The sequence below is a fragment of the Alternaria rosae genome (assembly GCF_020736505.1).
Source record: "Alternaria rosae strain MPI-PUGE-AT-0040 chromosome Unknown BKA58scaffold_1, whole genome shotgun sequence".
Lineage (NCBI taxonomy): Eukaryota > Fungi > Ascomycota > Dothideomycetes > Pleosporales > Pleosporaceae > Alternaria > Alternaria rosae.
The window spans coordinates 189,098-204,104 of record NW_025763570.1 but is presented as its reverse complement, the minus strand read 5'-3'; the positions used below and the strand labels follow the sequence as shown (position 1 = coordinate 204,104).

At 52.2% G+C, this 15,007-nt stretch overlaps 6 protein-coding genes across 6 annotated transcripts; 4 read left to right on the top strand and 2 right to left on the bottom strand.

Moving 5' to 3' along the window:
* Window positions 1-293: 293 nt before the first annotated feature.
* BKA58DRAFT_433133 (uncharacterized protein) lies at window positions 294-627 on the top strand (the record flags this gene model as incomplete). The annotated part of the gene is made up of 3 exons (XM_046173163.1): window positions 294-398; window positions 451-516; window positions 571-627. 3 exons carry the CDS (start codon window positions 294-296, stop codon window positions 625-627), a joined length of 228 nt encoding a protein of 75 aa, XP_046030226.1.
* Window positions 628-694: 67 nt separating this feature from the next.
* BKA58DRAFT_1000 (uncharacterized protein) lies at window positions 695-3,227 on the bottom strand. Its single transcript, XM_046163720.1, has 2 exons — window positions 2,808-3,227; window positions 695-2,754 (listed from the first exon to the last, which is right to left on the bottom strand). The coding sequence occupies exons 1-2, from the start codon at window positions 2,893-2,895 to the stop codon at window positions 950-952; spliced, it is 1,893 nt and encodes a 630-aa protein (XP_046030225.1). The 5' UTR covers window positions 2,896-3,227; the 3' UTR covers window positions 695-949.
* Window positions 3,228-4,359: 1,132 nt separating this feature from the next.
* Window positions 4,360-5,544, top strand: BKA58DRAFT_301966 (uncharacterized protein; the record flags this gene model as incomplete). Its single annotated transcript, XM_046166923.1, has 1 exon — window positions 4,360-5,544. A coding segment is annotated over one exon (1,185 nt), but the record flags the coding sequence as incomplete, so codon positions are not given.
* An 889-nt stretch (window positions 5,545-6,433) lies between these two features.
* Window positions 6,434-8,153, top strand: BKA58DRAFT_955 (histone-arginine methyltransferase CARM1). Its single transcript, XM_046176271.1, has 2 exons — window positions 6,434-6,715; window positions 6,796-8,153. The coding sequence occupies exons 1-2, from the start codon at window positions 6,526-6,528 to the stop codon at window positions 8,127-8,129; spliced, it is 1,524 nt and encodes a 507-aa protein (XP_046030223.1). The 5' UTR covers window positions 6,434-6,525; the 3' UTR covers window positions 8,130-8,153.
* Window positions 8,154-8,502: 349 nt separating this feature from the next.
* BKA58DRAFT_957 (RAVE protein 1 C terminal-domain-containing protein) lies at window positions 8,503-13,018 on the top strand. Its single transcript, XM_046176276.1, has 5 exons — window positions 8,503-8,691; window positions 8,745-8,933; window positions 8,982-11,303; window positions 11,349-11,780; window positions 11,830-13,018. Exons 1-5 carry the CDS (start codon window positions 8,611-8,613, stop codon window positions 12,967-12,969), a joined length of 4,164 nt encoding a protein of 1,387 aa, XP_046030222.1. The 5' UTR covers window positions 8,503-8,610; the 3' UTR covers window positions 12,970-13,018.
* Window positions 13,019-13,637: 619 nt separating this feature from the next.
* Window positions 13,638-14,756, bottom strand: BKA58DRAFT_433128 (uncharacterized protein; the record flags this gene model as incomplete). The annotated part of the gene is made up of 1 exon (XM_046173162.1): window positions 13,638-14,756. One exon carries the CDS (start codon window positions 14,754-14,756, stop codon window positions 13,638-13,640), a length of 1,119 nt encoding a protein of 372 aa, XP_046030221.1.
* Window positions 14,757-15,007: the final 251 nt, after the last annotated feature.

Genomic DNA, 15,007 nt, shown 5'->3' with positions numbered 1-15,007 from the left:
CAATTTTTAGTACACACGCTCGGCGGCCTTCACCGTGTTGGCAACCGTGGCAAGTTGTAAACACTTCACTGCACATGCCCGATGGCTCTAGTACCATGACCGCAATGTTTTTTTGACCATGCAAGACATGCTGATGTACGTGTTCGAAAATAGGGCATGTCTTCGATGGTTCACACATCTAGTACCCCTAGTCTCCGAGATCTAGATTACAAAAGCGCAGGAACGCTCACGCTTTCTAACACCATCTTCGCAAAATCTCCAACATCAATCCTTGCTATTCTCATTCGACCAACATGCGTTTCCAAGTCTCAGTTGCTTTTTTGATCTTATCGGCGGCTCTGGTCTTCACGCCAATTCTGGCTACGCCTATAGACCGCTACGACCCGCCTCAAAAGGGTGTAAGTAGTCATTTCGAGAGCAAACCTGGGTACATGTCTAAATTCTGCGCAGGTCTGTCAGCAAGAAGGTAACATCTGCTACGTTGAAAATGGCTGGATACGCCCATGCCGCTCGCAGGTAAGCGAAATGGCCATCTCGATCTTCCAGGACTTACATACTGATTTGATATAGTGTTCCGGTGATGGGGCTGCTTGTTACGCCACGTCGAGAGAAACGAATTGTTATTGATCGGTCGGAAGGATAAATGGCATCGGCCGGAGGCGGGGGCCTGCATTGTTCAACACAATAGCAGCAATGCACGGTTGCATCGAATGCCCAGTGCTGGCCAAGTAGCAATATCGTTTGCCTTTTCGAAGCTCAACCTTCTCCTTTGCTATGTAAAAGATACCACCAAAACGACGTTGTGACTGGTACAGAAGCTCACGGATATGTACGCGCGTGACTGTTCTCTTTTCGTTCTCTTCATTAGGTCCCATAATTCTCAGTCAGAGGTCCCTTCTTGTTCCATCACGCCTCTAACAAAAGGACAAGCCTACGAATCCTGTCCAACTCATTCTTTCTCCCCGTTATCGCCAAACTCAAAGATTATATCAACTTCGCGGTTGATGTCCTCATCGTCATCATCCATGTCATCGGCCTCCCCAGCAGCATGCGCTCCAATACGAGCATCCATCTCAGCCTTCATAAGGGGCACGTCTCGTCCAAGTTGCATCCTGCCTTTGGCAATAAGCCTGGGTTGCTTGTCAGACTTGCGCGGAGAAAAGGGCAGCGTATCGTTGTCATCGCCATCTACCTCAGAGCTGGACTCGATGGAAGACTTGTCGTCGGAATCAAGCCTGTGATTTTTGCCGGATCTGTTGTGTTCGGACAGTGTCTGCGGTATTGTCTTTGCCAAGAAGTCGGCGATGTCGATAGCCTGGTCAGGATAGCGCTCGTCGTCTGCGACGGTTTCACCGGCGTCGATACGTGCAGCCAGCTTTTGGCCTTCAGCATGCAGCATACCCAGGGGCTCGTTGGGTTTCTTAGTCATCTGATGTCTCGCCCAACCACTGACCGAGTCAACTGAACGCAGAAACCCAGTCTTTGCCACAAGGGTAGCCTGGAGATCATCCCTCCCACTCTCCATAACTTGAGGCAGGAACTTTTCCATACCGTTCTTATGAACCCAAGTATTCGCCCACTCGTAAACAATGGCACGCTCATCATCGGTCCAGGGTTCGCGGACCTTGGTCGCCTCCCCAGTGTCACGATTGCGCCATTGGGAGATCTTCTTTCGGTACTTCAGGACCAATTTATCATCGTTAAGATCGATTTGGTCAAGATGGTCAAGGTCAACGAGGTGTTCGCGGATGTACGCATGTGTGGCTGTGTCGAAGACCATGAACTTGAAAGTAGGTTCCCAGCTTGTTTCGCCGCGTATCCAGATTCTCCCATAATTTGATCTCTGCCAAGACATGTTTTTCTGCTTGTTCGGGATCGTGACGGTCGTAGGGTCGGGTATCAGATACTTGGGACGAGTATTGTCGCGCCACATGCTGGTCAGCTCATCCTCACTGTACTTGGTGGCGATTTCTGGGATGACGTCCAACTGCGCGAAGGTCTTTCCGAGCGAGGTGGTAACACGGTGGTACACCCGAATTTGATCGCGGTTATCCATCACACGCATGAACTCCTCGGCATCAAGGCGAGCCGACTGATTGAAGACCGGCTTGGGTAACGTATGCTGCCACTCGTTGAAGTTGTACTGAAGCGTATATATTGATTCGAACACTGGAATCACCTTACTGAACTTCGTTGGGTTGGTCCAAGGGTCGATGTCAGGGTCAATGCCCTTCTTCCTGGCCTTCTCCACCCACGCACCGTACATGGTCACCAGGCTCTTGGCCAAGAATAGCTGCGAGAGTGATTGATGCTCCGGATTCCTGTCGCCATGCACGCAATTCTTGGACTCCGCTTTCAGGTTCGCCTTCGACTGCTTCTTGATCGCAGCCGTCAAAGTTGGGACAAGTTCGTCGCATAAACATTGATATCGCTGAAGTCGTTCGGGTCGCTGACTTTTGGCGGACCAGTGTGTCGCGACGCCGTCTTTGGTGACGTCTCCAGCCGAAAAGGCATCTAGCTGTCGAACTTGAGCCAGCATGTCCAAGTCAACTACTGGCTGCGAAGAATGTCGCGTCAACGCCAAGAGAGTGGAGTATGTCAGGAGAATGTGTAGTTTCTCTGAGTCCAAGGGCACGTTCGATGAGGTTGGTGGAGGCGTCATCTCGTCCTCGTTGCTGCAGTCTGGCGCTGTCTCTGTGGCAGTCGCTCGCTCGCTGACGCGGTCTGTTGCAGTGATGGGCGCAATCGGCGTGTCTAGAATGCAGAGCGTCAGTAGTGCTTGGAGATGTTATGGGTATCTACGATACCATACTCACAAATATCGCTAGTGTTGTTGGCGCTGTGCTCAGTCGCAGGGAGGGTCGCATTAGCTCGCTTGTCTTTGTCGCTCTCCATTGTGTAATCGCTGTTTATGTTTGCGAAGCCGCTCGCAAATTTCTCAATATTACCCGAAACGTCACATACGCTGACCCTAACTTGAATGGCGGATCATTTGGTGACAGTGTGCGCTTCAAGAGCTTTGGCGGTCGAAAGTGGAGAGGACTCGCTCGCAGGGGAGCAGATCGGTAGTGACGCGAGCAAGTAATGACGCCATAGTCAAACTACGAGATCACAAACCTCTAAAGAACGAGTTTGCCTGTCAGTAGTTGGATAGGTATGTGATGAATGTAGCAGTGTCATCAAAGAATCCCATAGGACCCGCTGTCGCGAAAACAATGCTGAACCAGTGAACGCCAAGCGTACTCAATCGTCGAAGGCATAGCCTCGAGGTCGATCACTGCCTTCTAAGCCTCCACTATGTCGGTTTGATATGCTTAATTGACCTCGATCTGAACGTCGATATCTCGAGGGCACGTTGCCATGAGGTCCGCCTTGCCCTTGGGACTGTGGCTTCCAGAACACGAGACCGAATGAAGCTGGGAATTTTGAGTTGAGGAGATAATCAGCATCTTTGCGTACGCTGGCTAACGATGAGTAGACAGATGATAAGGTGTTTTTCATCCACTGACTTTGCTCGAAGCGCGGATGTAAGAGCCCGGCGTGGATCGTCTGAACAGACATCAGATGGTTTTCCAATACCAAGCGTCCTCGTGGCTATCTGGCGCGTCAACAATAGGCCCAGAAGCTTGTATCAGGCGCAGCTTGAGAATCGCCGGTAATACATCAGTGACTGCCCAATTCCTCGGACGCAAAGCACCAGAAGTGAATGAGCCTTTTGAAGCCTTTTCTGCCAGGCAGTGACGCGCACTGTCCCAATTTGTTAAGCCTTGTTTTGGGGTCTTGAGTTTTTCCCTTCCTTGGCGTATATCTTGCTCAATTCTGTCCGCGATCAACCGCAGCGCCATCACCGCACCTTGTAACATCTGTTCTGAGAATTGCAAGAATTTGATCATAACAACCTTTCTCGATCCGCCGCGCGCTCGGGACGGTAACGCGTGATATCTGCGCAACTGACTTCTTGACTATACTCGGCAAACATAGTCGATATCGCGCCGTAAGTTTTGAACCGGTCCATTTCCGTACGTGGTACCAGCGTTGCAACCTTTTGAGTCGACCCGTCTCTCCAATCCGACGTTTGAACTGCATTGACTAACGATATCTCTGCAGGGCTTTTCCAGCTTTTGCTACGACTCTTGTCATCCAGCGCATACCCTCACGCTCCCCAATACATTCTTTGTACCCATCTGATAAACCTTTACAAGAAGGCAAGGACGCAAGAAGATGTCGCCCCACCTGATCGGTAGCCTGGCCCGCGAGGTTCCCGGCGCGGATGAGGTGCCAACACCCCAGCGCAAGGTCAAGGGGAAGTTGCGCGCCAGCAGCCCACCGGAACACCCTCCGGATACCGAATCCGTCCCGATTGATGAAGATAGCGATGGTGAACTGTCGGACGACCCTGCACCTTACGCTGATCGAGAGCTAGTCAACAAGGAACTGACACCGAAAGAGACATTCTTGCCACACGACTCTGACCCTACCATGATCGAGGCTACATTCAAGATCCAAATGCCTGACGGCAAGAGCTGGTTCACTCAGAAGAACATAATCCCCGAGAAGCGCGAACCCGCCGACCTGAGTCTGTACGCAGCCGAGGACAGCATCTTCTTCCCTGACCTCGAGAGCTGCAAGGTTCCCAAGAAGGACAAGGATAAAAAGAACAGCGCCGTGGTACGATGGAATAAGGTTAGCCAGAACCATTGGGAGCGGACCTTCAAGGGCATCCATGAGGTCTTCACCCCAAGCATCGCCCTCCGCCGCTTCAATGCACGCACCCAAGCATATGAACACATCCACATTGGCCAGTCGAAACTTATCAACATCGACCCCAACGATAAGAAGTGGAAAGATGCATACAACAAGTGGATTGACCAGATCTCGCGCCGCTCCAACGCCGCCTACCAGAAGAAGAAGAACCGCGACCACTGGACAGTCCCAGAGATCTGTGCCATGTACACCGGCATCAACGACTTCATTCACGGACATGGCTTTGATGCGTACGACACCATTACCACCGCTGACCTGACCGATATCGTTGATGCCATCAATGTGGTTGGTGGGAAGAACCGTGGGCTGGACGCTTTGCGAGGTCAGATCACGTCGGCGCATGAGACGAAGAACAAGACGACGGCGTATCTTCGTGAGCATGCCCGAGACTTTCGATTGATGATTGAAGCTGGCGGCGTGGTGAGCGATGAGGAGCGGTACCCCGAACACATGATCCCTCTGTCAGAGTTTCCAGTTGAGAAGCGCCCCAGCCACCGAAAGGGCACAGGTAAACCCAAGGTATATAAGCCGAGGTTCCGATCTGTGGCTATACAAACTGGCGATGATAATGTTGTTCCCGAAAACTTCGACGCTGCCGGCATTGCCTCGACTGCAAGTAAGATCCCCAAGAAGCGCAAGCGCGATGCACCAGCATCCGACAGCGACGAAGTCAAGGATCAGACCGAGCTTCCTGGTGACGAAAGTGACGAAGAGGAGGTCGAGCATGGCTACGGAAGCGATGCTGGCGAGACTTCGGACGAGGAGGTGGAAAACGGCGATGAGCCCGGGCACATGGATGAGACAGGGGACTTGAAAAAGCCCGAAGATGTGGAGGCACAGAAGTTCAAGGAGTTCGAGGTCGTAAAGGAGCCCGAGAATATGAAGGAGCCCGTGGAAGTCAAGGCCGAAAACCTCCCGCCGCTCAAGAAACCACGTCTGACTGACCACGCCATTGAGCTCGCCCACCGGATGCTTGAAGACGATTCTGATAAGTAGCTATCAGATATGCCTGTCGCGGCCGAGACTGGTATCGAGGCACGAGGCTGGTGTAGCGAAAGCGCGGTAAAAGTTCGTTGTGGGTGTCAAGACTAAAGGGAAAGTACAAATGACGTTACCGATCATTGAATAGACGCACAGCAGCAAAGCAATTTGGCCACTAGCGATCACTGCCAATGAACTTACGCATGGCTATAGGATACTGTAGGCGCAAAATGGATCAGAGAAAAACCCGGCGTGACCCCTGTGCGTGACTATACATACCGCTGGAGTGACACTATACCTCTGACGGTGAGGGACATGATAGTTTGCAAATGACTGTAGCGAGATCCAGGAAAGATAGACGGAGAGTGGTAAGTAGTCAGGATTGACGAGAAGAACGCATGTGACAATGGCATAGCCCTGTGTCGCATGATGCAAGGCGCGATCAGTTGCATTGCAACACAAATGCACTGAATGTAGGGTTTGTAGTGCTAAACAGCATGTCGCAACTGGGTTCCTCAAGGGTGATCAACATGATAGATGGTATGGATGGAGATGATGAGTGTTGATGGCATGCGGAGGGGTAGGTGAGAATGAAAGGAGGTGCGAAGAAGATACGGCAGGCGCGACAAGCCTGCCCCGCAGCATCGCCCACAAAAGCACACTAACCGCAGAGCCTTCCCCCACCAAAGGAAACTTGACGCGACATCCCGACCCCTTACAATTTTTGCATAATTTGAAAGACTTGCGTTCGCAAAAAGAGCGAAAGTCACCCCAGGAAATATGTCAGACACCGAATCGGACACCGCGAGCTCAGTCGGCAGCATCGTCGAAGACGCAAGCGAGCCGGATACGACTACTTTCAAAGATCTATTTTCGGATCGACAATGGACTCGTGTGTCAGACATGGTCGAGCACAACAAAACTGAGAACGGATTCGATCTGCCTGCAACGATCAAAGGACTTGGACCAGGTACGGCTCACAACGTTGAACGCTCATCTACAGGTTCAACGCCTTACCCTTTTGGGATGACTACTGACTGGCTGCACTAGACGCGGACGAAATCACCATCATCAAGCTGATCAACTACCTCCGATCAGAAGCACAAAAAGGCACAGATCCCAAGAGTATCAAAGTAACTCTAGATGATCTCACAAGCGACAAATACCTACAGCCAGTTTTGGAAGATGACGCGTTACTCTTCGAACTTGGAGATCTCATGCCAGATGATGACAGCAAGGCCATTGACTACGACGAGTATGAGGCGAAGATGCACAAGGACATGCAAGAAGACTTCTCCAAGATTAAGCTCACCAATGATCGGGACCAGGACTACTTCGAATCGTACAAGGGCAACAGCATCCATCGCGAGATGATCGAGGATCGTGTACGAACTGAAGGGTACCGCGACTTCATCGAAAAGAACGCCGAGGTCTTTGCTGGAAAGACCGTGCTTGATGTTGGATGTGGTACTGGTATCCTCTCCCTCTTCTGCGCGCGTGCAGGTGCGAAAAAAGTGTTCGCAGTCGACAACTCTGGCATCGCTGTCCGCGCCAAGGAAATCATCGCGAAGAACGGGTACCAGGACCGTATTGAGCTGATCCAAGGCCGCGCTGAAGACTTCAACACTCAGCGGTTGATCGGCAAGGAGAAGGTCGACATTATCATCTCGGAATGGATGGGTTACGGTCTTCTCTTCGAAGGCATGCTGGACTCGGTTCTGCGCGCACGAGACATGTACCTCAAGCCCGACGGCATCATGGTACCATCCCACTGCAACATCCGTCTCGCCCCGATCTCAGATGCCGACTGGATAGCAGACAGCACGAGTGAGAAGTTCTGGAAAGACATCTACGGCTTTGACTTTTCGCCTATGATTCCAGGCGGTCTGCTGAACACACACGAAATCGGTGTGTTTGATGTGCCTGAGAAGGCGCTCTGTGGCACTGCGACGAGCCATCTGCTAGAGATGAAGACTGTGTCTGTACAAGATCTGAGCTTCAAGGTACCTCTTCGCATGACGCTCGACCGCGACATCACATCTCTCCAGGCTGTCGCGATATGGTTCGACACTATCTTCATCCACCCTGGCAGTTTACAGGATGTCAAGACGCTTGATAGCGTTGACTGGGGTAAGAACGGCATTCCGGGCCTAGGTTTCTCGACAGGTCCGAGCAACACACCTACACATTGGCATCAGGCAGTACTGCTGCTCGACCCAGAGGTCGCGGAGAAGCAAGCATATAAGAAGAGCACGGTATTGGAGGGAAGCCTGACGTATGCGAAGGAGAAGGGCGATGATCGCGGTATTACCGTGACGGTGGAGTGGAAGGGCAAGGGTGAGCAGGGCGATGTTGAGGGCAAGGTGCAACGAACGATGGCTTAGGAAAATAGAGAAGGACAACTGTAGATACTAGATACCGCCAAAACGCGTCTATGTAGCTTGAGCGCGACACCTCAGTCGATGCCGGCCCGACATTTTTGATTCCGCGCTAGTGTTCCGATTCCGAAATGCGCGCGGAAGGCTGGCGGCAACCCTTGGGCGTCGACAATGCAAGTCGACTCCACGCAACGTCCCATTCGCTGCGACAGGGCGAATTATGCTCTTCTCCACCTGTTCAAGTCGCTTGCAGTAATAGCCGTGCCGCATATCTTCTCCACGATTGCCGATGTCCGAGGTGACGACATACCACGTGGATCGTGCGCGTGAGCTTCAACGCTCCAGGAACCCTAGGTGTCGCATCCCGTACCGCGAGCACCGGAAGCGTAACAGAACCCCACACGCACTACTGCCGACTGTACGCTACTTGATATCGAGAAGCCGCCTAATAATGCGCCCCCAACGGTAGCAGAGCTCGATAACTTCTATGCGCGGTATTCTCCCTGGGCGACCCCAGGCTAAGCTCCAAGCTGTTGCTCATGGCCTGTGGGAAGGCCTCCAGATAATCGTATGACTACACTCACTACGACGCGCATAAATGCTGACTCACTCTTCCTGTAGGTCTACATCTCCGGAAACGCGCTCATCGTCCTTGACCGACCCAATCACGTCCTCCAAACCATCTACATCGACGAGGAATTCGAGCTTGAGGCAGTCGCGATCGACGAAGGCACCGGCAAGCTTGCGGCATGTTCGACGCGACACATATACATATACCGGCCATACGGACAAGATGAAGGCGCTATTAAGGTGGGCACACAAGGAGGGGCAGCTAGGAATGACTGCTGATACGCGCAGTGGTCGCAACAGGGCAGCACGCCCCTTTCCGACGACGATGATACGATAACGACTCTCTCGTGGGGCATGCCCGACGAATTGCTCGTCGGCAGCGCGTCCCTCACCCTATTCAACGCCCACAGCGATATCGAACAGATATGGACAAAGCAGCTAGCCAACCCCGTCAAGTTCGCCCAGTTCTCCCCCGATGCCGAGTTGATAGCTTCAACAGGCAGGTACGACCGCCTCCTCAAGATATGGCGACGCACGTCCTTCGGCTCAGCAGACCAGAGCTTCGATTACTTCTACCTCCCACACCCCAAAGCCATCACAGGCTTGCATTGGCGGCACCCGTACCACAAAGAGCAGCTCACGGACAACGTACTGTACACGATATGTGCGGACCAGAAGGTGCGAGTCTGGGTACCGGGCGAGCACCACGGAGTAGATGGCATGCACATGTGGGCTGAAGTGGACCTCGTCGAGTCGATAATGTCACGGCATGTGCCGCTGGAGCAGCAGTCGAAGAAGAGATATGCCTTTTTCATTGACGGCAAGCACTTTACACACGCGACGGGAAGAGCGATGCAACAGGCTTCAGCAGAAGAGAAAGACCATGGCATCGCGCTACATCATCTGATAGAAGTCGCGAATCGTAACCCGGAAATTTGCGTTGTGCTAGATGACAGAGGCAACATGTCCGCGTGGGGTTTCGAGAACGTAGGAGCAAAACAGAAAAAGGTCACCGATGTGTTCAACATTGCGCATGTCGATGGACTGCATCTGCACTTCGCCAAGGAGCCAAAGCCCATTGAGGACAATGTACAATTCTACGCTTTCATCGGCGACCAACCTGACTCCGAGTTGACCCTGCTATCGCATCACTTTGACGGGCGAATCGAGTGGCTAGAGTCACGCATCGACTACTTGTTTGACCCGTCGTCACAACCACAACGCATTCAACGGAAAGCCATGTGGACAGGCCACTCGCATGCCATCAAGAAGGTCAACCGCACAGCTAGTGGAAGAGCTCTGGTATCGCGGACAACGACTGATGAATGTATCGTATGGCTACAGCGGCAGAGCGACCAAGGCATGACACTACATCGACATTGCAGCGTCAAAGTGACGGAGCATATTCATCGCACTGCTCTCTTACAAGAGGGCAACTTTGTAGTCTTCTTACACCTTGATGAGATCTCACTTTGGGATACTCGCGGTCATGAAGCCGTTGAGATGACGCGTTCGGCATACAAACTCCAGGGCAAACCATTATGCCTGCTAGTGATACCAGAGGTCGAAGTTGGTGGACAGCGCATACACATCGCCACCATCAGTTCCGACATGAAGGGCATTTGCTGGGAGGTAACCCTGCCAACACCGGAGCGAGATGCATCTACGGATGAGAAACAAACCGCTATCGCGCACACCAATGGCTATACCAATGTTCATTCAGAGATCACGCTCAAGGAGTTCTCAACATTTAACCTTGGGTCTGGCGATGACCTTGCCTTTGTGTTACCCGTGGATCCCGCCGGCACCGCGCCCGTCATCTCAGGCTTCCTTGACAGTTTTGCGCGAGACATAGCCATCTCATACACAAAGTCCGGGATCATCAAGTCCTGGACTGCACGCGTCAACGCTGAGAACCGAAGATTGGACTGGTTGTTGACTTCCGAGGTCGAGACAGGCGTCAAGAACCCATCACTCGCTAGTGGCACATCGATACGTAAAGCTGCATTGGCCGATGCTGATCGCACTACACTCACTATATGGAACACCCGAAGCGCTCAGTTGGAACATGAAGAGACGTTCGAAGGCAACGGAATCATTCAAGATCTCGATTGGTCTTCTACTCCCGACAATCAGTCCATCCTTGCTGTTGGCTTTCCCCACCGCGTCGTTATCTACGCTCAGCTCCGATACGACTACCTCAACGCGGGCCCATCCTGGGTGCAAATCAGCGATGTGCGCATTCGCGATATCACGCCACATCCGATCGGCGATTCGGTATGGCTGAGCAGTGGTAACTTGGTCATCGGTGCAGGCAACCAGCTCTTCATTCAAGATGAACATGTGCAGGTGTCCGAAGGGCTGTTTCCTAGCTTACGTACGATTTCACGAAAGACAGCATCTATCGATATCTTCGATGCGGTTAGCAGACTCAACGGCCCTCTACCTGCGTACCATCCCCAGTTGCTCTCGCAATGCGTATTGGCCGGCAAGTTGTTGCTGGTACAGCGCATACTGATTCGCCTCTACAGTACACTCAAGTTCTGGATCGAAGGCGAAGAGCTTGACAGCTCGTTGGGCTTCGCGCCTGAAGACTTCTCAGAAGCTGAGGTACGTACATGGACAGCTCTAGCTAGACGTCACTAACCTCAACAGACTCAAATGACTGCATCTCGCAAAAAAGTGCATTCATCATACGCCGATTTCTCTGACGATAGCGAACCTGAAGCGGTCACCGAAGAAGTCGCCTCCAGTCTCAAGGAACTCCTGACCACCAAGCGGATCCCACTTTTGACTAGTCGCGAACAGTTTCGCTTGGCCGACATCATCGAGTGTATTGGCATGGTAGAGAAGCATCGCCGATCGATTGACGATAACGCTGGTCGCTTCTTGCTGTTCTTCCGACAACATGTACTGAGCGAGACGCACAAGGGACCTATCTCGTGGCGCGAGATCATCTGGGCATTCCACTCAGGGAGTCAAGACATTCTTGTCGACCTGGTCAGCAGACACTTCAGCGGCAAGATGATGTGGCAGCATGCAAAAGAATGTGGCGTGTTCATGTGGATGTCTGACATCAACGCATTGGTACATTCCGCTTATGTTTGTCAATGGAACTCGCTAACAACGTCTACAGCGTGCCCAATTCGAGGTCATTGCTCGAAACGAGTACACCAAAACCGATGAAAAGAACCCCGTGTACTGCGCCCTGTACTATATGGCCCTCCGTAAGAAGCCAGTCCTCGTGGGTCTTTGGCGAATGGCTACTTGGTCGAGAGAGCAGGGTGCAACCCACCGACTCTTATCGAACAACTTCAATGAGGATCGTTGGAAGACCGCTGCTCTCAAAAACGCTTATGCATTGATGGGCAGAAGAAGATTCGAGTATGCCGCGTCGTTCTTTCTCCTTGCAGATCATCTACAAGATGCTGTCAGCGTTCTACACAACCAGCTCGGTGATACTCAGCTCGCTATAGCAGTCGCTCGTGTCTACGGTGGTGATGACTCACCCATCTTACTGGACTTCTTGAGAGACAAGATCTTACCACAGGCTGCTAGGGAAGGAAATAGATGGCTTGCAACATGGGCATACTGGCTGCTGAACAAGAAAGATATGGCGGTCCGCTCGCTAGTCACACCACTAACAACCCTACTCGAAACGTCCGAACCGCCCAGCTCCGCAGCCAAGTCATACCTCACCGACGACCCAGCCTTGGTAGTCTTGTACAAGCAACTCCGCGAGAAATCCCTCCAAACACTACGCGGAGCAACCATGATCGGCATGCGCGAGGAATGGGACTTCGTACTTCACACAGCTGGCCTATACGACCGCATGGGCTGTGATGTCCTCGCGCTCGATCTGGTCAAGACATGGGAATTCTTGCTTCCACCCCCACCCACAAAAGCAACGTCTGGCCGTCCGCCGCTAAGCCCCTCGATGCCACGGCAGAGCTACCAATCACAAGGAAGGAATCAATCTGCCACGGACTTTGACTTCGATCCCAGGAAGCTGCTGCGAAGGAGAAGTTCATTAGTTATCGCCGATTTGCCGGTCCGCGAACACGCTCACAACGAACTGGCGGAAAGCAAGGGGACGCTGGAAGAAAGTAAGGAGAGTGATGAAGAGGATGAAGAAGATAGTGAGGAGGAAGAAGTTGATAATAAGGGCGATGAGAAGGGGAACGAGAAGCCTAAAGAGGAGCCGAAGAAGAAACCACCGCCGACTCAATTCAATGAGCCGGATGCGAATAGTTTGTTGGATGCTTTCGGGTTTTAGTAGGGCCGGTTACATGTATGTTGCTGTAAATCTAGGCAGATCAAGCTCTTAGTATCCGAGTGACTGCACCGCTGCGAATTTTCGTCAGGCTGGCTCCTTCATTGTGTTGTTGACCACAACGACGCACTGACTAAGTTGCACGTGATGGAACCCGTTTGCTCATTCCCGAATCGCACTCGTCGCATTCCCACCGCCCTCCCCGCAGGACGCGAAATCCCTGCCTCCTGTGTTGGTACCGTCAGGGCTCGGTTGCGTCATCGGGTACGACGTGGCAAGATGCAGCCTACTGGGTAGGGAAACAGCCGTCAACAGTGGATATTTCTCGCCTCTCGGAGGATCTCAACGTAGACACTTCGCGATAGCATGCTTCATCCAAAATCATACAGTCAACTTTCATTTCGCCCCTAGATAGAATGCACACACTAAAAGCATGTGGGAACGCGGCCCTGCGCGCAGACTGAAGGCTCGTCGCTTACACAATCTTGGGTCATAAAACCCATATTTTGGATGACTAAGAAGTAGATATGGTGCATAAATTGCCTTACGTTGAACTTCTTTTCTACGCAAGATGCTGAAATGAGGCTATAGCATGTTCGGTGTTCACATGGATCAACCCGCTATGGCACCTACGCTGTGCAATTACGTGATTTGCCATTGTATTCTCTAGCCTATCTACCGCCCAACTCGGCCATTCTACAGCTATTCGTTGCCCTCATCCTCTCCATCGCTCTAGTGTATCTCAATGGCGTTCTCCGGATATCGTTCGTTACGCGAGAAGGTTTTGGTTTGCCTTTCTTGATCTCTTCCCTCATCTCCTTTGCACGCTTGACCAGATCGCTGATCGGAAAGTTACCCCTCCGAACCGCGTCTCTGACTTGGCTGCGGACGTTATCCCCGGTTCTTTCCTTGACTTGACATTTCTGTGCGCGCTCTGCGTTGATCTTTTCCGCGAAGCCGTCCCAGGTCTGCAGTTCAATATTCTCGTGGTCAAATGCATCGATGCCGTGTTCGTGACACCAAGTGTTGATGCTGCGCCAGAGTGCGTGGCGTTCGACTGGAAGCCATGTCTTCGCTTTCTTGTTGGCCTTCTTTTTGGCATTCTGCTTGGTGCGCTTTCCATCTTGCTTAGTGGTGGGCGTAGGAACTTCTGGGTGATCTGGTTGAGGCTCATCATTTACACGGTCCGTTGACGGGATGAACGGTCTTGTCATCCTGGTATCAGCTTGATCAGTCGCACTTTCGTCCTCAGCCACTCGAACGAATGACTGCACAACAGTGTCCTGGCTGTCCAGAACCCCACGGTGAAGAAACCTCTCAGCTACTGTCGCTGAGATGAACTCCCAGAGTTCAGTCTGCCTCTCCCAGGGTTCTGGGTCATCGTTGTCTAGACTGTACTTCTCGCTGACCCTGATGTATTCGTTCAGCATCGGTCTGGTAACGAAGACCTGAGGCACGCTGACACGGGAATCCGACTCGGTCGTTTCCTTACAGAATTGCACAATGTGAGAGAGCAGATTCGGGAGAGCGGCGTTACGGTACCGAATAAACGTTGCCTTATAGATCTCATCATGTTCTACGGAGTGCGGTTTGATGCCACCCGCTTCCTCAGGGCTACGGAAGAACGATCGGAAAGCGACGGCAGCTACGGTATCACTAGTGCAGACCGGGAAAGATGGGTCTTGACGCCTGGTTTGCAACAAGAGTTTGTAGTAGAGATGAATCCACGCGCGCTGATCTCGGTTCCATTCGGTGGGCGGGGTGGCTGAGGTATCCAGGATGTCGGTCATGGTGATAACTCCGTATATTGATCCAAGGTAACGCCATACTGGCCTACTTCTTTATACGCCAGGGTGTTTGTGATGGACAGCATCAAGAGGCTGATATGATCAGGTCACGCTGGGCCAGACTGACTGTGCGGAACCACGTGAAGATTGCCTTTCGTACGATTCCGCTGTCACCATTTCGGATATGGTTACTGTTGTAATAGAAGGACCGCTCGTGTAAGCTTCTCTGCTATTGGGGCGCGTCAAGCACATCA

Coding starts and splice junctions, on each gene's coding strand:
- BKA58DRAFT_1000 (XM_046163720.1), bottom strand. CDS start 2,895: ATGGAGAGCGACAAAGACAAGCGAGCTAATGCGACCCTCCCTGCGACT. Junction 2,755..2,807: donor TAGCGATATTTGTGAGTATG/GTATCGTAGATA, acceptor TCTGCATTCTAG/ACACGCCGATTGCGCCCATC.
- BKA58DRAFT_955 (XM_046176271.1), top strand. CDS start 6,526: ATGTCAGACACCGAATCGGACACCGCGAGCTCAGTCGGCAGCATCGTC. Junction 6,716..6,795: donor GATCAAAGGACTTGGACCAG/GTACGGCTCACA, acceptor TGGCTGCACTAG/ACGCGGACGAAATCACCATC.
- BKA58DRAFT_957 (XM_046176276.1), top strand. CDS start 8,611: ATGCGCGGTATTCTCCCTGGGCGACCCCAGGCTAAGCTCCAAGCTGTT. Junction 8,934..8,981: donor AAGATGAAGGCGCTATTAAG/GTGGGCACACAA, acceptor TGATACGCGCAG/TGGTCGCAACAGGGCAGCAC. Junction 11,304..11,348: donor AAGACTTCTCAGAAGCTGAG/GTACGTACATGG, acceptor TAACCTCAACAG/ACTCAAATGACTGCATCTCG.